The sequence below is a fragment of the Lepidochelys olivacea genome, assembly GCF_965140295.1.
Source record: "Lepidochelys olivacea isolate rLepOli2 genome assembly, chromosome: 11".
Lineage (NCBI taxonomy): Eukaryota > Metazoa > Chordata > Testudines > Cheloniidae > Lepidochelys > Lepidochelys olivacea.
The window spans coordinates 10,060,960-10,080,652 of NC_140421.1; the positions used below are offsets into that span (position 1 = coordinate 10,060,960).

General features: G+C 44.4%; 1 protein-coding gene across 3 annotated transcripts in view; it reads left to right on the forward strand.

Annotated features, from left to right (window-relative positions):
- Nucleotides 1–19,693, forward strand: part of SLC15A2 (solute carrier family 15 member 2) — a 69,960-nt gene that overhangs the window by 15,735 nt on the left and 34,532 nt on the right. For 2 of the 3 annotated variants that reach the window (XM_084643543.1, XM_084643542.1), the window contains 5 exons: nucleotides 1,197–1,338; nucleotides 2,974–3,066; nucleotides 4,180–4,279; nucleotides 12,863–12,953; nucleotides 16,798–16,875. In XM_084643543.1, the coding sequence (XP_084499669.1) occupies nucleotides 1,197–1,338; nucleotides 2,974–3,066; nucleotides 4,180–4,279; nucleotides 12,863–12,953; nucleotides 16,798–16,875 (504 nt within the window). Of the gene's footprint in view, nucleotides 1–1,196; nucleotides 1,339–2,973; nucleotides 3,071–4,179; nucleotides 4,280–12,862; nucleotides 12,954–16,797; nucleotides 16,876–19,693 lie in introns of those variants that run through there. The other variant, XM_084643544.1, reaches the window with a different exon arrangement.

Here is a 19,693-nt window from a genome sequence, read left to right on the forward strand (position 1 = left end):
TGCCCCAGCTGCCTACAGGTTTGGTTTCAGATCAGATGCCAAACTGGGAAGGGGGCTTCTATCTGACATGGCTGGAATCTCCCCTTGAGGTTGCAGTCTCAGAGATTCACTTGGTCTTGCTAGATTTCCACCATTCAGTATCGACTGATTTCAGGACGTCTTTGCCATTTGGGTCCAAACATTTGCAGATTTGTGGACAATAATGAATTCTAATCCAAATCTTAATCCTTGATACGGTATCGAAATGAGCCCTAGTCTTAACCTGATCCCATCACAACCTCCTTGGATTGCTTACAGGGTGCAGCACAATCTTTGGCAGCCCCAGTTCCAGCGCATAGGCTGGTGAAGCAGCTGCTTCTGTTCCACACACCTATGTAGGTTTCTAAGCAGCAGGATATGTATAAATGCAAATCCTGTAGCCCTGCCCTGGTCTCCCTTGAAACTGACCTTGCACATTGGTTGCTGCACAGGATAATGTGGAGATCCACCGCATGACTACTCCACCCCTACTGCACACCATGCTACCCTCTCCCTGTGGATTTAAACCTCATGGCTGTCCTTATTCCAGCCTTACACAGAAGGGTGAATATCAGCCTTACTGAATACTTTCAGGTGGCAGATATCCAGATCCTGTCCTTGTATAAGACAAAGCCAGCTGAATTCAGGATCAGCCTCATAAAAGAAAACAGGCCCATTACATGTCACCTCACTGTCCACATGTAAATACTGAACTGCTGTGGACCACTGAGGCTCAGGGCAAGTGTCCTCAGGGGGAGTGCACTGCACGCTGGCAGAATGTGGGTCTTTGTCCCCCTCTAAAAGCCGGACTAGGTTTAGGAATTTATAAGTCTGCTTCTGTGTCCAAGATGATGACTTGTTCCTTTAGCTCACGTAGGAGGGGCTCATGATATTAAATATGGAGGTCCTGGGTTTGATCCTAGCCAGGGGCCCCATTACTATAGTATGAAAAGGATCTAATGAGAAGTGTAATGATACCTGACCGCATGACAGGTGGGGAAAGAAAAGTCACAAAGGCGAGTCCAAGACTTTTAATTCTTTCCATGACATTGTGTGCATCATAGTCTTATACAAACAATTTGGTTGACCTTAGTCACAGTGATTTAACCCACCTTGTTCACCTGCTTGGTTGTGTATGGATTATCTGACCTGTTTCATTTGTTTCCTTTTTTTTCAAGCTCTGCTGACTTTGTATTTTCTCAATTTCCTCCACTGGGATGAAAACCTATCCACCACCATCTACCATGCCTTTTCCGGCCTGTGTTATTTCACACCTGTCCTTGGAGCTCTCATCGCCGACACATGGCTTGGAAAATTCAAGTAAGGAAGGAAACCTCTTTAGTTCAAATACACTAACCGCCTGCTTTCCCCTCCCCAATAATGGGTGAACAGCTGATATGTTTGCTGAAGCCTATCGTTTTCAGGGTTCCCATAAAATAAGTGCTTCAGCACCCGCATGTCGGGAATTATGATGTGTATATTGTGTGGCATAATATTGTGGTGATGAGACACAGGATTCAAAGATACCCCCTGAGGCTCAAGGCAGCTGTATAGCATGGTGGTAGGCCTGGTAAAAAAACCAAGAGCTGGAGCACTGCTCTTAATAATGCTCTGTATTTCTCTTCCATCTGAGGCTCAATAAATGATTTACAATGATTAATAACTTAAACCCCATAAGTTCCCTCTGAGGAGACAACCATTATTATCGCCAGTTTAGAGATGAGGAATCTGAGGTATAGAGAGATTAACATGTGACTTGCCCAAGGTCAGTGGCAGAGGTGGAGATAAGGATCCAGGAGTCCTGCTTCCCAGTCTTGTGTTCTGATGTCTAGACCATATTGTCTTCTCAAAAACAACATGAAGATCTCTCTTCTTTCCAGAACTGATCATGGACTTCCAGTTTCATGCTGTCCTAGAAACAAGGGTCTGAACAAGAGAACCAGTTTGGATCCCTCTTCCTGCTAGCATGTTCCCAATAGGCCGCCAGTATCCTCTTCCCTTATGCTTAAATCCAGCTTCCAAAACTTCCTTGTCCATTCAAACAAATAACATAATCCTGGAGGTTTTATTTTGCTGTTTGGTTACTCAGGTTTAACAGCTGAGTTCACTGATATACAAGGGTGTCTGTGACCTGAAGGATATAAACCCTCAAGCAGATCTCTTAAGTAGTAGGAGTTCAGAGGAAACTTTCCCTGGGGCCGTTATGCCCCAACTGCCTATTGCAGGGTTTCTTCCTCTGAAGCAGCTGATACTGGCCACTGATGAAGACAGGCTACTGGTCTAGGCGGGGTCTGATCCCATCTGGCAATTCTTACATTCCTATGAATTAGCTGAGTCAGTCGGGATTTGAACTCATTTAGGTTCCCAACTTCTGCTGTGACCACTGGATCACAAGTTGTCTTCTAGAGCCTCAGCTGCTGTTAGATCATCAGAATGCTTTCATTACACTGTGTTATCCTAACCCCTGCATCTGTCAATGCTGCTCTTAAAAACATCTGCCTGAAACACAGATGCCGTGTACCTCTTTGGAGTGTATGGACATACAATCTACATATGCACCCTCCAAAGTACGCATTTATTTGGCAGGTGGCCTGGCAAATGCCTGTGTGTTAATCAACTAAGTGTGACCTGGATAACCCACCTAAAACAGTATTTTGAACTGGAACATGGTTAGTTAATGCCACCTGGAGATCTACATGTGCACAAAGCAATGTCTGTCCCTCTCTGTTAATTTTAACCCCACCATCTGAACCCATTTGCCTCTCTCTTTCCTATGACACCTTCAGTGCTGACACAGGAGTTACAGGCCTGGGAGCTGCCAGTGCTATGGACTGGCCAGTTACCAGTGCGAATGCCAAGCAATCCCACTGTATCAGGAAATGCAGATATGCATTCTGCTTGCAGGTCATAAATTACCTGACAGTATTCACCTGCTACTGTTTCCTTTCTTCTCAGGACAATCATCTACCTCTCCATTGTTTATGTGATTGGGCATGTGATAAAGTCTGTCGGTGCGATACCAACTGTGGGAGACCAGGTTGTTCATGTGTAAGTAAGTCTTGGAACTGGTGTTTTGATACATTATTATGGTTATTCATTGATATAGCACCCAAATAGGCATCTCTAATAGTGTCTTCCCTTTGTCAGGTTATCAGCCTTGGGGATTTTTCACAACATGCTTTTATTCATATACATCCTGCAGTTTACGCAGCTTCATAATCGTAAACCAAGTGGATAACTTGTGCTAGAAATCATGGCCAGTCTCGAGACCTGCTAAGACAACGTCAGGCAGAATGACGTGGGTGAAGTTTAGGGAAAGTGCAAACAACTTTGTGTGTGTCTGTCAGTGGAGCATGAAATCACTAGTTCGAGCATATTTCCAAAACAGACTGGCAGGACCACAAGGAACCTATCTGTTCTTTAGTGCATCTCCCCTCTCTCCCTCCAGAGCTTCAGTCAGTCTTCTCCCCAGTACAGTTCCACAACTTGCTTCTTAGCATGTCTGAAAGTGCCAGTATTTTTGTCTAGCTGGGCACAGCTCAGAAAATGTACACAACCAGGCAAAACTACATCACATTTACTAGACACCTTTCTAAGTTCCCTGGGCCCACCCAGCTCCGTGTATTCTCATGCTAGTTGGGAAGCATTTTGGGAGGCCACTGTGCGATTTGGGAGGCCACTAGTTAGCAATGGACGGATCTCACTAGGTTAGGAGTTTGGGTGCAGAGAGCGCCCGAAAGTGATGCTGATCCAAATCTGTATTGCTGGCAAATCTGGACAGGAAATTTTACAAGAAAAGGTTCACCCTCTCTCTTGACCTCTGGTACTTCCGGCTCCCAGCTGGGCCAGAGACCGACTTTCTCATGCAACTCTGCACTTCCTTTTTATGCCTGGCCGATGCGCAGAAGTGCAAGAAAACAACAAAGTTAATTGAATGTATCCAACACTCCAAAAACAATGGTTCGGTTTATGTTGTGATAGTTTGGAATGGGATTGGGGATAATTCTTTTGTTCCTATAACTAGCCCATCTCAGCTTGCTCTTCACTCACAGTCGATGTGTAGATTAATAAATGATACATCTAGTTTAAGATGTAGCTAAAGCGCTCTGCTTTATCCTAAAGGGGTTCTGTGGTGCTGAAGTTTTTCATCTCTGTTTGAAGGGGTCTGTCCATGCTTGGCCTGGCTTTGATTGCCCTTGGAACGGGAGGTATCAAACCCTGTGTGGCTGCCTTTGGTGGGGACCAGTTTGAAGAAGAACATGTAAGATTTTATTTTCTAAACTATGCAGTGTCTGGTGTATTAATGTATGGGGAGGTATATGATGTGATCCAACTGCAATAATCGCATGCTCTGCCTTGGGAAAGAGAGATGATAATACTTCACAGTTCCGTCTTGAATCTCAAAGCACTTCACAAACATTAATTAATGGGCCCTCACAACAGCCTTGAGAGAGGTAAAGCTTCAGTCACCACTGAACTGCAGCTGTCTCTGAGCCAACTCAGTAACTCTGTCACTAACATGTTGCAACACAAAATAATTTGGGGGCAGTAAGTAAAGAAAAATATTATATTTGATTAAAACTGAGGCACAGGGAAGTATTAGGTAGACAGATTATTTCCTGAGTTGGAAGACACCAAAATTGTCACCTCTATATGTGTGAAATTGCCTCTTTAATGACCACAAGTAGTGAGCACCTCAGCGTTATATCTTATCCAAAAGGCAGCACTTTCATTGTCTTTGTGACCCTTAGCAACACTGGTTCAGTACAGAGCCAGACAGGAGAGCGCTACCTACCACATCACCAGCACCACTGACTGAAGATCCTAGGTGTTCATTGAAGTCTTCTATCCAGCCAGTTGCTTCCCTGTTTATTAGAGCTGATTAGAAATCAGAATTTCTATCCTATGGATAATTCCAATATGTCGACATTTGTTTTAGAACCAAATCAGGGTAAAAAGTCAAAATGTCTAAATTTTTCACAGAACAGAAAGTTGTGAAACATTTCAATTTGGAAATAGCACAATGTTTCATTTTAGCTTAGCTATTGTAGTGCCTCATGAGCACTGTAGTCCAGGTGCTTCATGCCCCCATTCTCCCCTGTGGGCTGGGCTTTCTAGCCAGACTGCACCTCCCATGATGCACCAAAATGGCTCAGCCGGAGGGAGACCAGTGCATCATTGGCTATGTAGTCCAGCCAGGGAGCCCAGCCCATAGAGGAGAACAGGGGCGTGATGCACCCAAATTACAACTCCCATGAGGCACCAAAGCAGTTCAGGCAGGCTTAGATTAATGTCAAATTGACTTGAACTTAAATGCTTTTTGTGGCAATTTTACAGAATTGACATTTTCACGTTCCATTTTGAAACTTTGTGTTTCATTTGTAAAAAGTTTTCTATTATATCATAGAATATAAAATGTAAAAAGTCAAAATAGGAACAAAACTTTCTGATTTTGTTGGAATGAAATGTTTTGTTCCCCCCCCCCCGAATTCCATTTTGTGGGCAATTTAGATCCCCCTCCCCATTTTGGAATGGGAGAAATTTTAAAATCATGAAATTCCCTGCAAAATAAAAATTCTGGTTCCCGCCCAGCTGTACTGACTCCTGTGACCTTCAGCAAGTACTTTAAGATCACTGATTTAATTTCTCTATATGTAAAATGGTGGAGATAGTAATATTTCTACATACATAAAACTGCCTCTGCAGATCCCTACTTATCCAAGTTAGGACCTGTGGAGACCATATAACCAGAGTGCTCCTGTAACTCTGATAAATAACCTTCCTTTAATTACCTTATGGGCACACTGAAAAGTTTCTTATCTAGAGACAAATTCAATTCTGCGGTACATTTGGGCACAACTGAACTGATGTCAGTAGAGTGTCAGCTGCTTACAACAAGCCTGAATTTAATCCCTAATACTGAACACTTGTTTTCTTCAAAGAACTTTATAAATATAATTGTCCTTGGACCTGCCATGTTTCAAGCAGTGGTTCCATGAACAATGATAGTGGCCACTGGTTCAGAGCTGCATCTTTAGAACACACACACACAAAAAGGATTTATTTGCAGGAAATTTCCTTTCCAAGCATCTTTGTCTGTAGAGTTGGTCGTCCAGGCTAAATATGGCTGAACCAAATCATATTGGCAAGATTTTGTGTAAATGCAAAAGCTTCTGTGCATATTAATTAAGGGCCAGAGCTGCTTTCAAACAATGTGCTATGCTTTGTATAATACTGAAAACCGTTTCTTTATTTCTTTATTTTCCTGTTGCTAGGGAGATCAGGATTATCATGAATGGTACCTTTTTCAGAATTAGCTAATCCAAATCATGATATAAACATATGTGTGCTGCAAAGATTAATAAAGCAAGGAAGGATATCTTTTTCTAATGAGTGCAATATAAAAATTGCTAGGTCATTTTGTATATTCACACTTCTGGCATTCAGATCATTTTTTGAAGTAGTTGAAATCTGTAAATGTGTGAAATGAAATGATCAAAATTCTTTACAAATCACCATTCTCTTAAAAAAAAAATAGCAATGTGCTGGTAAAATAATCATGTTATTACAAAGACCAATCTGTTTGCAATATCATGTGCAAGAAGCACAATTCCTACCTGATGGGTAGAGCAAGGAATTGAGTGCCAGGACTCCTGCGGTCTACTCCTGTTTCAGGTACAAAGGTGACTTTGGGCAAGATACTGAACCACTCAGTGCCTCAGTTTACCTATCTGTTAAGTGTTTTGAAGGGTTTTGTGAGGGTTTAAATTGCAGGTACTTGTAAGGCACTTCTACTTCTGTGCTATATAAATTAAAAGTATTAATGTTAACCTTTTTTGCTAATCTAGTAGACATTATATATATTACACATGGAAAGACCATAAGGTCATTTTTCAGAGTAACAGCCGTGTTAGTCTGTATTCGCAAAAAGAAAAGGAGTACTTGTGGCACCTTAGCGACTAACCAATTTATTTGAGCATAAGCTTTCCTGAGCTACAGCTCACTTCATCGGATGCATACTGTGGAAAGTGTAGAAGATCTTTTTATACACACAAAGCATGAAAAAATACCTCCCCCCACCCCACTCTCCTGCTGGTAATAGCTTATCTAAAGTGATCACTCTCCTTACACTGTGTATGATAATCAAGGTGGGCCATTTCCAGCACAAATCCAGGTTTTCTCAACCCCCCCCCCACACACACACCCAAACCCACTCTCCTGCTGGTAATAGCTTATCTAAAGTGACCACTCTCCTTACAATGTGTATGATAATCAAGGTGGGCCATTTCCAGCACAAATCCAGGGTTTAACAAGAACATCTGAGGGTGTGGGGGGGAGGGGGGAGGGTGTAGGAAAAAACAAGGGGAAATAGGTTACCTTGCATAATGACTTAGTCTCCAGTCTCTATTCAAGCCTAAGTTAATTGTATCCAATTTGCAAATGAATTCTAATTCAACAGTTTCTCTCTGGAGTCTGGATTTGAAGTTTTTTTGTTGTAATATCGCAACTTTCATGTCTGTAATCGCGTGACCAGAGAGATTGAAGTGTTCTCCGACTGGTTTATAATGTCATAATTCTTGACATCTGATTTGTGTCCATTTATTCTTTTACGTAGAGACTGTCCAGTTTGACCAATGTACATGGCAGAGGGGCATTGCTGGCACATGATGGCATATATCACATTGGTGGATGTGCAGGTGAACGAGCCTCTGATAGTGTGGCTGATGTGATTAGGCCCTGTGATGGTGTCCCCTGAATAGATATGTGGGCACAGTTGGCAACGGGCTTTGTTGCAAGGATAGGTTCCTGGGTTAGTGGTTCTGTTGTGTGGTATGTGGTTGCTGGTGAGTATTTGCTTCAGGTTGGGGGGCTGTCTGTAGGCAAGGACTGGCCTGTCTCCCAAGATTTGTGAGAGTGTTGGGTCATCCTTCAGGATAGGTTGTAGATCCTTAATAATGCGTTGGAGGGGTTTTAGTTGGGGGCTGAAGGTGACGGCTAGTGGCGTTCTGTTATTTTCTTTGTTAGGCCTGTCCTGTAGTAGGTGACTTCTGGGAACTCTTCTGGCTCTATCAATCTGTTTCTTCACTGCAGCAGGTGGGTATTGTAGTTGTAAGAATGCTTGATAGAGATCTTGTAGGTGTTTGTCTCTGTCTGAGGGGTTGGAGCAAATGCGGTTGTATCGCAGAGCTTGGCTGTAGACGATGGATCGTGTGGTGTGGTCAGGGTGAAAGCTGGAGGCATGTAGGTAGGAATAGCGGTCAGTAGATTTCTGGTATAGGGTGGTGTTTATGTGACCATCGTTTATTAGCACTGTAGTGTCCAGGAAGTGGATCTCTTGTGTGGACTGGACCAGGCTGAGGTTGATGGTGGGATGGAAATTGTTAAAATCATGGTGGAATTCCTCAAGGGCTTCTTTTCCATGGGTCCAGATGATGAAGATGTCATCAATATAGCGCAAGTAGAGTAGGGGCGTTAGGGGACGAGAGCTGAGGAAGCGTTGTTCTAAGTCAGCCATAAAAATGTTGGCATACTGTGGGGCCATGCGGGTACCCATAGCAGTGCCGCTGATCTGAAGGTATACATTGTTCCCAAATGTAAAATAGTTATGGGTAAGGACAAAGTCAGAAAGTTCAGCCACCAGGTTAGCTGTGACATTATTGGGGATCGTGTTCTTGATGGCTTGTAAACCATCTTTGTGTGGAATGTTGGTGTAGAGGGCTTCTACATCCATAGTGTCCAGGATGGTGTTATCAGGAAGATCACCGATGGATTGTAGTTTCCTCAGGAAGTCATTGGTGTCTCAAAGGTAGCTGGGAGTGCTGGTAGCGTAGGGCCTGAGGAGGGAGTCTACATAGCCAGACAATCCTGCTGTCAAGGTGCCAATGCCTGAGATGATGGGGCACCCAGGATTTCCAGGTTTATGGATCTTGGGTAGTAGATAGAATATCCCAGGTCGGGGTTCCAGGGGTGTGTCTGTGCGGATTTGATCTTGTGCTTTTTCAGGGAGTTTCTTGAGCAAATGCTGTAGTTTCTTTTGGTAACTCTCAGTGGGATCAGAGCGTAATGGCTTGTAGAAAGTGGTGTTGGAGAGCTGCCGAGCAGCCTCTTGTTCATATTCCAACCTATTCATGATGACAACAGCACCTCCTTTGTCAGCCTTTTTGATTATGATGTCAGAGTTGTTTCTGAGGCTGTGGATGGCATTGTGTTCTGCACGGCTGAGGTTATGGGGCACGTGATGCTGCTTTTCCACAATTTCAGCCCGTGCACATCGGCGGAAGCACTCTATGTAGAAGTCCAGTCTGCTGTTTCGACCTTCAGCAGGAGTCCACCTAGAATCCTTCTTTTTGTAGTGTTGGTAGGGAGGTCATTTTGTTCACCCACCTGCCTGTGCAGGGTTATATATCCTATATATTTCCTAGAGCTTTCTTCAGTCTCACTTTAAATGCCTCAAGCAAATGGTCTTTCACACTTCTTTTGGGAGACTCTTGCAGGATCAAAGAGATCTCACCATTAAGATATTTTCTCTGCTATTCAGTCTATTTGATTTCACCCTGTTATATCTAAAGACACAGTTCTACCCCCTTTCATTAACATCCAAGTATCGCAAAGTGCTGTACTAATTTCACAGAGGTTCTCTCTGAGAAACCAGGCCACAATGAGGTGAGTGTTATTTGTATTTGTTAAAATTACTCTTAGCTCCTCTTTCAAAGCCTAAACTGTCACTGCTACCAATGCTCTTAATTTCCCCGGGGAACCAGTTTATTCAATGCAATATTTTGTGTTCAAAACCAGCAGGGCCCAAGTGAGCTTTCTTTGGCTGTTCCTTTCAAGCTACCCTTTGCATACTGGAAAGTGAAAGAGGAGACCAGACTAAACTCTCTCATCCAGAGGGCTCCATGGCTCAGCCATTTTATGACATCAAAGGTCATGGATTTGAATCCTGCCAAGCAAATAAAAAATGCAGTGGCATTCAAATACCAAGGGTTAGAGTTGTGGTATGAGAACTTAGATAGAACCGAAGCAGGCAGAGGAGTAATCTTCCACCCTATCTTTATCCTGTTGTAAAAGTGTAGCCTGCTATTGGGGTGGATCAGTGCTAGGTCCCTCAGCCCCTTGTAACGATAAAAAATACCTCACAGGGGTAGGATGGCTAGAAAAATGTAATATTTTAACTATATAGACTGGCAGTGAAGATTATTAGCTAACTGAAATGGATAGCTAGAGATAAAAATAGAGATATGGACTTAATAGCCCCGGCGCTGTTTACCATTAACCAAAGAAGTGAACTATGCAGACAGTATCTGACTAAAGGTTCATTGGTCCTTGGTCCTAGATAACCCGTTCACTAATAATATGCAGGCTAGATTGGCTGGCACTGACAAGGCCTAAACCTTCTGTAGGAGCCAAATCCAGGAGGTCAGTGAACAGTCCAGCTCTTCACTTTCTTCACTTCACTGCAGAGGCCAGAGACCAAAGCACCTTCCCCGCACAGACTGCAGTAGCCTCCGTGACTCCTCTGAGGGTAGCAATGGTTGGTGAAGCCACATAGTAGCAGATCCGCTGGTACCACCCTGACTGTTCCCTCTGTCCCCCAAGCACCCACTTTGCATGAGTGTGTAAGGAACCCCCTGTGTGAGCTCCCCCAGTCCTGTCCCAGCCTCACCTACCACAGCAGTTTTCTGTTGCATCATGGGACCAAGGACAAGGATCTGAGGTGGAGAAGGGGTGAGGCAAAGCAAGGCTGCACTACCTCTCCTTCTCCATTGGCAGAGATCCCTGAGGGACCTTCTCCCAAGGGCTTGAGTTAACGCCCCCCCCCCCCTTTAGCTTTGTTACATTGGGGCCAGGTAGTTGAGAATCAAGGGGCTGCAAACATCTGTCTGTCGGGAACTCAGGCCCATATCTTTAATTATATTTAGGTGCCTAACTCCCATGGCAGTTAAGTGCCTAAATACTTTTGAGGATTAGGGCTTGATCCTCCACTATGTACTGAGGCCCAAATTGGCTTGCCCCAGGTCACACAGATAGTCCCTTCCAGAGCCTGCTAGAGCTGCCAAGCCCCCCTTCAGTGCTGAATCACAAGGCCATCCACCCTTTCACTAGTATAACCTAGCTCCCTATGTACATTCTTTGCTGTGCTTTGTAGATTACATTGCTGTGTCTGAGTGGGGAAAAAAGCCTCCTAGACACTACAGTTTAGGAGCATTTCTCATAAAGGAAAATGTTAGTGCCTTGCATTGACCAGTTAGTTCAAATTGTGCCTTTCTGGATGCCCTGGGCCTGAACTGACTTTTCCAAAGTGTCTAAGTGACATAGACCCCATTGAGAGCCAAATGACACAGACACTGGGGAAAATTTCCTCCTCCGTGCACATCTTCACGCTCTGTTTTGTATTGAAGAGAGCTGGTCACACACACACTGAACAACTTCATTTGTGAAGACCTTGGAGAAAATCAACTTTCCCAGTGTAATTCCACCAGCTCCAGTGCCCAGAGGTCTTTCCAGTTACATGGTGAAAAATCCAGAGGATTCCAGTACCACTTTTTGGTTAGCATCTGGAAGAGCTTTTAATTCATGCTCTGAGCCAACCGGAAGCATCTACAGAACGCTGATATATGGAGGGACCTGACCCTCTGAGGTGAGATGTTCAGCATCTCAGAAGAAGGCACTCAGCATCTTAATTGGGCCCAACATGTGATTCATGGTTTGACTTTTACAGAGGCAGAAATATATACCTTTCATGTGTGTGTATGGCTCTGCCTGAGGAGCGGAGGGGAATGAGACATAGAAGAAACCCTATTTGTCTCCCCTGTGCCTGGTGTGGGAGGGGGGCTACACACACACAGGGCAAATGTGACTTCTGTTGGCTGACTCCAACCGTATACCCCCTGTGCATCCCATTGGACATATGGCAAAAGCTAGCATGGCCAGCAAGCGTGAGGAGGGACCACTCTTAGTAGGAGGTTCCCCCTACTAAGCTGATCAAAATTAACATGGAAATACTTGATCCTTACCATTGCTAAAGCATGAATCAGACAGAGGGTAGCTCACAAAAGCTTATGCTCTAATAAATTTGTCAGTCTCTAAGGTGCCACAAGTACTCCTTTTCTTTTTACAGAGGGTGTGTTGCCCTAAGTGACTGGAAAGAAGAATGATTTGATTGAGTTCTTTTTACGGGGTTTATTAATAACTGAATATTGCACTGTTGACTCTCACCAGGGGACCTATCCTCAGACCCTTTCTTCCTCACAGGAGTTTCACTGGGCCTGCATAATTTGCTTTGCAGAATAGATCCTATTTGTTTGGGGCTGGTTAAATTGTCACAACACTCAGTTTCGTTATTCTTAGCTTCTCCTCCCAGATCCTCCAGCAGATCAGTCTCTCTCACACACTCTTTCATTTGTGCTGTCATTACAAGCTCCTCAAAATGCATAGGTTTCTGTTTCTATTTAGGAAAAAAAAAAGCCAGGACGTGGGAACAAATGACAAGCTGTCAAGTGCTGCCAAATTGAATTGAATTAGGTGACAGTGAATCTGAATCAAGCTACTTGTTCTGAATAAGTAAACACTTTCCCCCTCCAACTTCCTGACAGATACAGAGCAGCAGTTTTTCCACCAAAATGCCAAGAGACCCGAAGTGCTTTTCAGTAACATGAACTGATTTGTGTGAGCCTATGCCATCACCTAAAAGCAAGCTGGTTTGCCTGCTTTTAGCTTGCATTTTATGCACCATGTGTCAATATTAACCCAGCCCTCCGAACAAGAGAATTGATAGTGTTCCATTTGCAAATCCAGTGCTGTGCTTTGTCCATGATACTGATGTTGCCTTATCTCATTTTAGGCCTACGAAAGGAACAAATTCTTTTCAGTCTTCTATCTAGCTATTAATGCGGGAAGTTTGATCTCCACATTTGTTACTCCTGTATTGAAAGGTCAGTGTTGACTGAGAATGAACCACTAAATTACCTGCACTGTGACTGTTCTGCTGTGGATGGTCAGGATCTCATGATGATTGACTGTCCGAGATTACGTTATCTTCTGAGCGACCAGTGGGTTGTATTTACGCCTTGTTAATTCTGCTGTAGCTGCATAACAGGTTTATGGAAACTAGCAGAAGAGTCAGACATACCATGCTACAGGCTGCATTTATTTTCTTTAAAGCCAGCCTGAGACATAGAATCAAAAATTTAGAGCTGGAGAAGACCCATCAGGCCATCTCCCTGCCAATGTGGGATTGGCATGTTCTGCGGCCCGTAGGTAACACATTGATAATGACTGATCTGACCCTACTCCTTGTAGGCTTTAATTCTGGGTTACTTTAGCAGGGCTGCCTAGGGCTCCAATTCTGCAAACTGACCCCTGCTCTCATGCCAGAGCCCCACTTGCTTCAGTGGGACTCTGGACAGGCCCAAGGGTCAACCTGCATGGATCAGGTTGCAGATCATGGCCTAGAGTGGCTTGTCTTGAGGACCCGCACAGGGCCTATGTCCCACTTAAGGCCTATTTTGCATTCCACCCACTGTGCAGAACCCATTTTTGTTCTGACTCTTGCAGCACTTACTTCATTGTATTTCAGCGCCTGAACACCTCAGTGGTTGGCACTCTACAAATAGGGCCCTACCAAATTTACGGCCATGAAAAACGTGTCACGGACTGTGAAATCTGGTCTCCCACCATGAAATCTGGTCTTTTGTGTGCTTTTACCCTATACTGTACACCTTTCGCAGGGGAGACCAGTGTTTCTCAAATCGGGGGTCCTGACCTAAAAGGGAGTTGCAGGGGGTCACAAGGTTATTTCAGGAGGGTGCGGTATTGCCCCCCCTTACTTCTGTGCTGCCTGCAGAGCGGGGCGTCCGGACAGCGGCGGCTGTTGGCCAGGGGCCCAGCTCTGAAGGCAGCGCTGCCAGCAGCAGTGCAGAAGCAATAATCTATTGCCCCCCCCAATAATCCTGAGACACCCCCTCCCCCCCACAGTGACTTTTGGGTCAGGACCCCTACAATGACAACACTGTGAAATTTCAGATGTAAATAGCTGAAACCATGAGATTTACGATTTTTAAAATCCTATGACTATGAAATTGGCCAAAATGGACTGTGAATTTGGTAGGGCCCTACCTATAAATATCCAAATATACAGAGAAGAGGGCAGTGCCCCGTAAACTGAGGTACCTGGCACGTTCAACAGCCTTTTTTTCTCTGACATCTTCCAGAAGGTTTTCTTCTGAGTGATTATTTTAATATCCTGCTTGTTTCCTGGAGCTAGAGGTGTGTCCGTCCACTGTATTTGTGCCAAAGCACACAGCAAAAGACAAACTACATCTCTCTCTCTCACACACACACACACACACCTGTGTTAATATTTTGGTGCTAAGAGGCTGTTGCTAAATTTGTTCTGTGGGTGGATGAAAATCCAGTTCCCTTAAAACTTTTACTCTATGTCAGTGCAGTGGAACATCAAACCAATAACCACACCAAACTGGAGGGTGAGAGTAGAAAGGGAGGTTTAGGTTTTAAAATTATTTTCTGCAATTCCTGGAGGAGAGAGAGAGAAGCAATTCCTTTGAAACTTGGCAGCTCCATGTGAAACATGGCAAAATCCAACCGTTTCTGCCCATGCTGTATGTCAGAAGTTAAATGTACATGTTAAAGTGTCACTGTTTGGTTTATTGGATTTCAGTTAATTCTTTGGAAAGTGGCCAGATAAATGATAGACACACAGTACTCTGAAACTGACCGTGTCTTTGCATATGAATAATACAAAGTAATGACTGGAGGTTTCGCTAGACGGTTTCCTGTTTTGCTTTAGCTATGTGGGTTTTTAAACCACATTTATTTACTACTACTGAGTGTATGAATAGCAGTATTTTCTAACCACTGGAATGCAGACCATATTACTGGATCTCTGTTTGGGACTGGCTCTCCAGGCACCCACAGGAATGGAGCTGTGCTGGGTCATGGTACAACCCTGTGCTATGTTCCCACACTGTACTGTAGCTTGAACTGCTCCAATCCCCATTCTCACAATGCTACTTTCAGTATGAGTTATCACAGGACTGGGGTTTGGAGCAGGCTATTTCCCTTGGGGCCAGGGGGGACACAAGTCAATAGGATACAGAGGGCGTTGGTTCATACAGCTGAAATCTTAGGGTCTGATTCTGTGGTCTCACTTAGCCTGGTGTACCAATGGCTTCACACTAGCTGCTCCTGATTACAGTGATGGAAGTGAGATAAGATGCCTTCAAATGGTGGAGAACCACTGTACTGATTACCCAGGCCCATTAAAATACGGAGAGACTGCTGAATTGGAATTAATTTGCAAACTGGATACAATTAACTAAGGCTTGAATAAAGACTGGGAATGGATGTGTCATTACACAAAGTAAAACTATTTCCCCTTAAAGAAAAGGAGTACTTGTGGCACCTTAGAGACTAACTAATTTATTTGAGGATGAGCTTTCGTGAGCTACAGCTCACTTCACCCTTGTTTATTTCCCTTCCTATTGTTCTTGTAAACTGCTGGAAATGGCCCACCTTGATTATCACTACAAAAGGTCCTCCCCAACCCCCACCCTGCTCTCCTGCTGGTAATAGCTCACCTCTCCTGATCACTCTTGTTACAGTGTGTAAAAAGAAAAGGAGTACTTGTGGCACCTTAGAGACTAACCAATTTATTAGAGCATAAGCTTTCGTGAGCTACAGCTCACTTCATCAGATGCATATTGTGGAAACTGCAGCAGACTTTATATATACACAGAGAATATGAAACAATACCTCCTCCCACCCCACTGTCCTGCTGGTAATAGCTTATCTAAAGTGATCATCAGGTGGGCCATTTCCAGCACAAATCCAGGTTTTCTCACCCTCCACCCCCCCACACAAATTCACTCTCCTGCTGGTCACGGAGAGTGAATTTGTGTGGGGGGGTGGAGGGTGAGAAAACCTGGATTTGTGCTGGAAATGGCCCACCTGATGATCACTTTAGATAAGCTATTACCAGCAGGACAGTGGGGTGGGAGGAGGTATTGTTTCATATTCTCTGTGTATATATAAAGTCTGCTGCAGTTTCCACGATATGCATCTGATGAAGTGAGCTGTAGCTCACGAAAGCTTATGCTCTAATAAATTGGTTAGTCTCTAAGGTGCCACAAGTCCTCCTTTTCTTTTTGCGAATACAGACTAACACGGCTGTTACTCTGAAACCTGTTACAGTGTGTAACACCCATTGTTTCATGTTCTCTGTGTATATAAAACCTCCTCACTGTATTTCCCACTGCATTCATCCCATGAAGTTAGCTGTAGCTCATGAAAGCTTACGCTCAGATAAATATGTTAGCCTCTAAGGTGCCACAAGTCCTCCTTTTCTTTTTAAAAATGATCAGTTTCTTGTACGTAGAACTTTTTTTACCCACTCAAGGGGCCCTCCCCTGCTTCCCCTTAGCCTGCTGCTACTCACTCCTTTAAGTGGTAGCACTCTCTGCCCCATGCAGCATCTGTTACTGCTCATCACCATACCATGGTGAGGACTGGCCCCTTTCACCATTGCTGTAGTTGGAAGAGGTTGCGGTTCCAGCCCTGCTTCCAAACTGCCACCATCAGTGGAGCCCCAGGGCACTTGTTTGAAGTGGGTTCGGTGCCCAATGTCAAAACCTGTGGCACAGGTGGAGAGCTGAGAGAGGCGACTGCTTCAGCAGAGGTCGCAGTGGAGGCATCAGGGTGGGGAGCATGGTTGAATTTAAACATGGTGAAATGAGATGCTTTTATGACGTTATCTTTTAGGGGATGTGAAATGCTTTGGAGGAGATTGCTATGCCTTGGCTTTCGGTGTCCCAGCAGCACTCATGGTTATAGCCCTGGGTAAGTGGAAACAATCACAATGCTTAGAATGTTGCATTCAGGATGCTTAGAGTGTTGCTGTCCACTCTCACTGCCCAGTACACCTTCTCTCCCCCCCACCCCCTCCACAGAGAACAAATGAAGTGTCGAAGCCCCCGCACAGAACCCCACTGGCAGGACAATCCACATCTCCTTCTGTTCCTCTGATCCCCCTATGCAAGGGGTTGCCTTGCCACCTGTTGTCACTTTCACAGGAGGGGCCTGGCTATGTCCTATAAGACAGCAGTTCAGAACAACAGTGGAAAACATCCTGAAATATATCAGCGGCTGTCACATCATGGCCTTTCTGCAGCATGTGCCATGTTGTGACAGTTGGCTGCTGATGCTGTGAGGTGTGTCTGAAAATATGATGGCCTCACATGATTCTGCTTCGAGAGGCTGCAAAGCAAATGTCCCAGTGCGGTGTTTTGCAACATTGTCCTTGAGCAAGTTTGGTCTCTGGGGCCTGCACAATTTGCAGTCCTAGGTCTCTCAGTTCAGGGCAATTGCATCTGGATTTCCCCCTCGTGGTCCACCAAGGGCACTCACTCTAGGCTGCTGACTCCTCAGCTGTCACCAGTCTTGGGTGGAGACCTGTGTCTCTCTCCGTCCTGACTGGGGTTTTTCCAGGTTGCACAGTTCCCTGCCTACACTGAGATATCTCCAGCAAGCCAGGCTGCCTAAACAGTCTATACTATTTAGGTGGTGTCTATACTTTTCTTTCTTTCTGAAGTCTATGAACAGTGGAATTGCCAGCTGTTATAAATTAGCACTTAGCTCTTTCTAAGCAAGCACATTTATTCTTGAGGTGAAAGCTTTTCAGCGAAAACATAGATCTAAAAAAAGTTCCTAGATGCTTACCAGAGGTCACCCCATCAGTCTTATGGGGTCTCTGTAGGCCAAAGTTCTTCCAACCCTTCCCAAGAAAGATTGGGGGCCCCCTTGGACAGAAGGTCTTGTCTGTCTGCTGGATCAGAAACAAAGCTCTGAGTTAGTTTAAACTCAGGCTGTTTATCCAAAGATCCTTTCTTTGTCTAGACTCTGGAGAATCCAGTCTGAACCAGTAGATGCGAGCCTCTCCAGGGTGGTAGGTCTTTGGGGATGTTACAACCTGAGTGAATTTGCCAACCCCCCACCACACACACTGTTCTTAGTTCCTGGAAGGGCTGCAGTCACCCTCCCACAGGGAACGACATACAGTCCCTGGCCCACAATGATACGTACACTCGTACAGTAAGATAGTCCAAACATATTTCAGGAAATTACCATATCTGTCACAGTAGGCTCCCCAGTGTGTGGGATGGAAGCTTATCACAGTGCTTCTACCTCAAACTCACACAGTTTGCAGCTCAGGGCATCTCAACTTTATACCCACAGGGGATTTAACCGAGACTAGATAAACTGCCGTAATTCTGAGCTGTTTTGCTTTGGTTGGCTGTAATTGCCCACACAATTACTGTTCTAGCCTATTATGTTACAGTAATAATACTGTACATTCCTATTCCTCAGTCTCAGGCACTAGCTGTAATTACACAGCTTCCCAAATCTCACACTTTCGCCCCACTATCGTATCGTCCACATATTCCTCTTATAGGCCTTATAAAATAGCAAATACTGGCTGCGTTTCTGTTGCCATTCCTCAGTGACCAACAGAAACACCGACTTGTTTGTTTCACTATTAAAATTGTTAACTACTATTGAGAACAAGTCCCATTCATCCCCCTTATTATGCTGCACTCAAGAATTTTCATCGCTGCATTGTGTGAGTTCTCTTTCAGATTGTTAGTTTAATTAACAGTCCAAGGGGTCATGCAGTTTTCAAAAAATATTGGCTTAGCCGTAACATCAGTGACCTGGAAATTCGCTCTTCCAGAGATAATGGACGTGGCATCTTTCTGGACAGCCTCCAGCAAAGAGAACAGAACAGGACACTAGAAAAGGATAATAAGCCAACGATGAATGTTACAGCAATTGATTTCAAAGAGTGCATGGTCACTCACTCTGAGAAGCCTCCCATTTTCCCACATGGTTTGTTCCTATCAGGTTAAGACAGTACTGGATGTTTCCTACACAAGTATATGCCAAGTATTTCTAGCAGGGTATCAGTACCTGGGGAAAACTGACTTGCAAAAATTGTACAGTATCATGGCACGAATTGACTATAAATCTATTTTCTGCTGTGGTTCTACTACAGCATTCACAGCATGCTGACAAAATGTCAAAATAAATGGGGTCCAGGGTCCTGCCGCAACATGTTAGGACACTGAATATACACTCCTTACAAGGGAAAGCTGGAAATCATAGAACCATAGGGTGAGAAGGGACCACAAGGGTCATCTAGCTTAACCCCCTGACAAGCTGCATTACATGTGTTGTTTAGTGGCTAGAGCAGGGGATTAGAAATCAAGACTCCATGCGTTTCAGAATCTGTGACTCTGCACAAGTCTTTTAGGCTTTTAGCCATTTCTGTGCTTCATTTTACACATCTGTAAAAGGGAGATCCAGCTCACCATTAAAATTGTCAGCATTTTGCCAATGCATGTAATTAAGGTAATCTTGGTATTTGAGATACTTCATCCTGAATATCCCCATCTCAGACAAACACTTTAGGAAGCCTGCTCTGCTGTGCATATATCTGGTGCTTGGGAAGAATGATTTGGCAGGGAAAGGTCTTTCAAATTGTCCATCCCATCATACTCATAGCTGATCTCTGTGAACTCCAGTGGGCACCACTGAACAATTTTACCAGAGGTTGCGGTGGATTCTGCATCACCGACAATTTTTAAATCCAGATTGGATT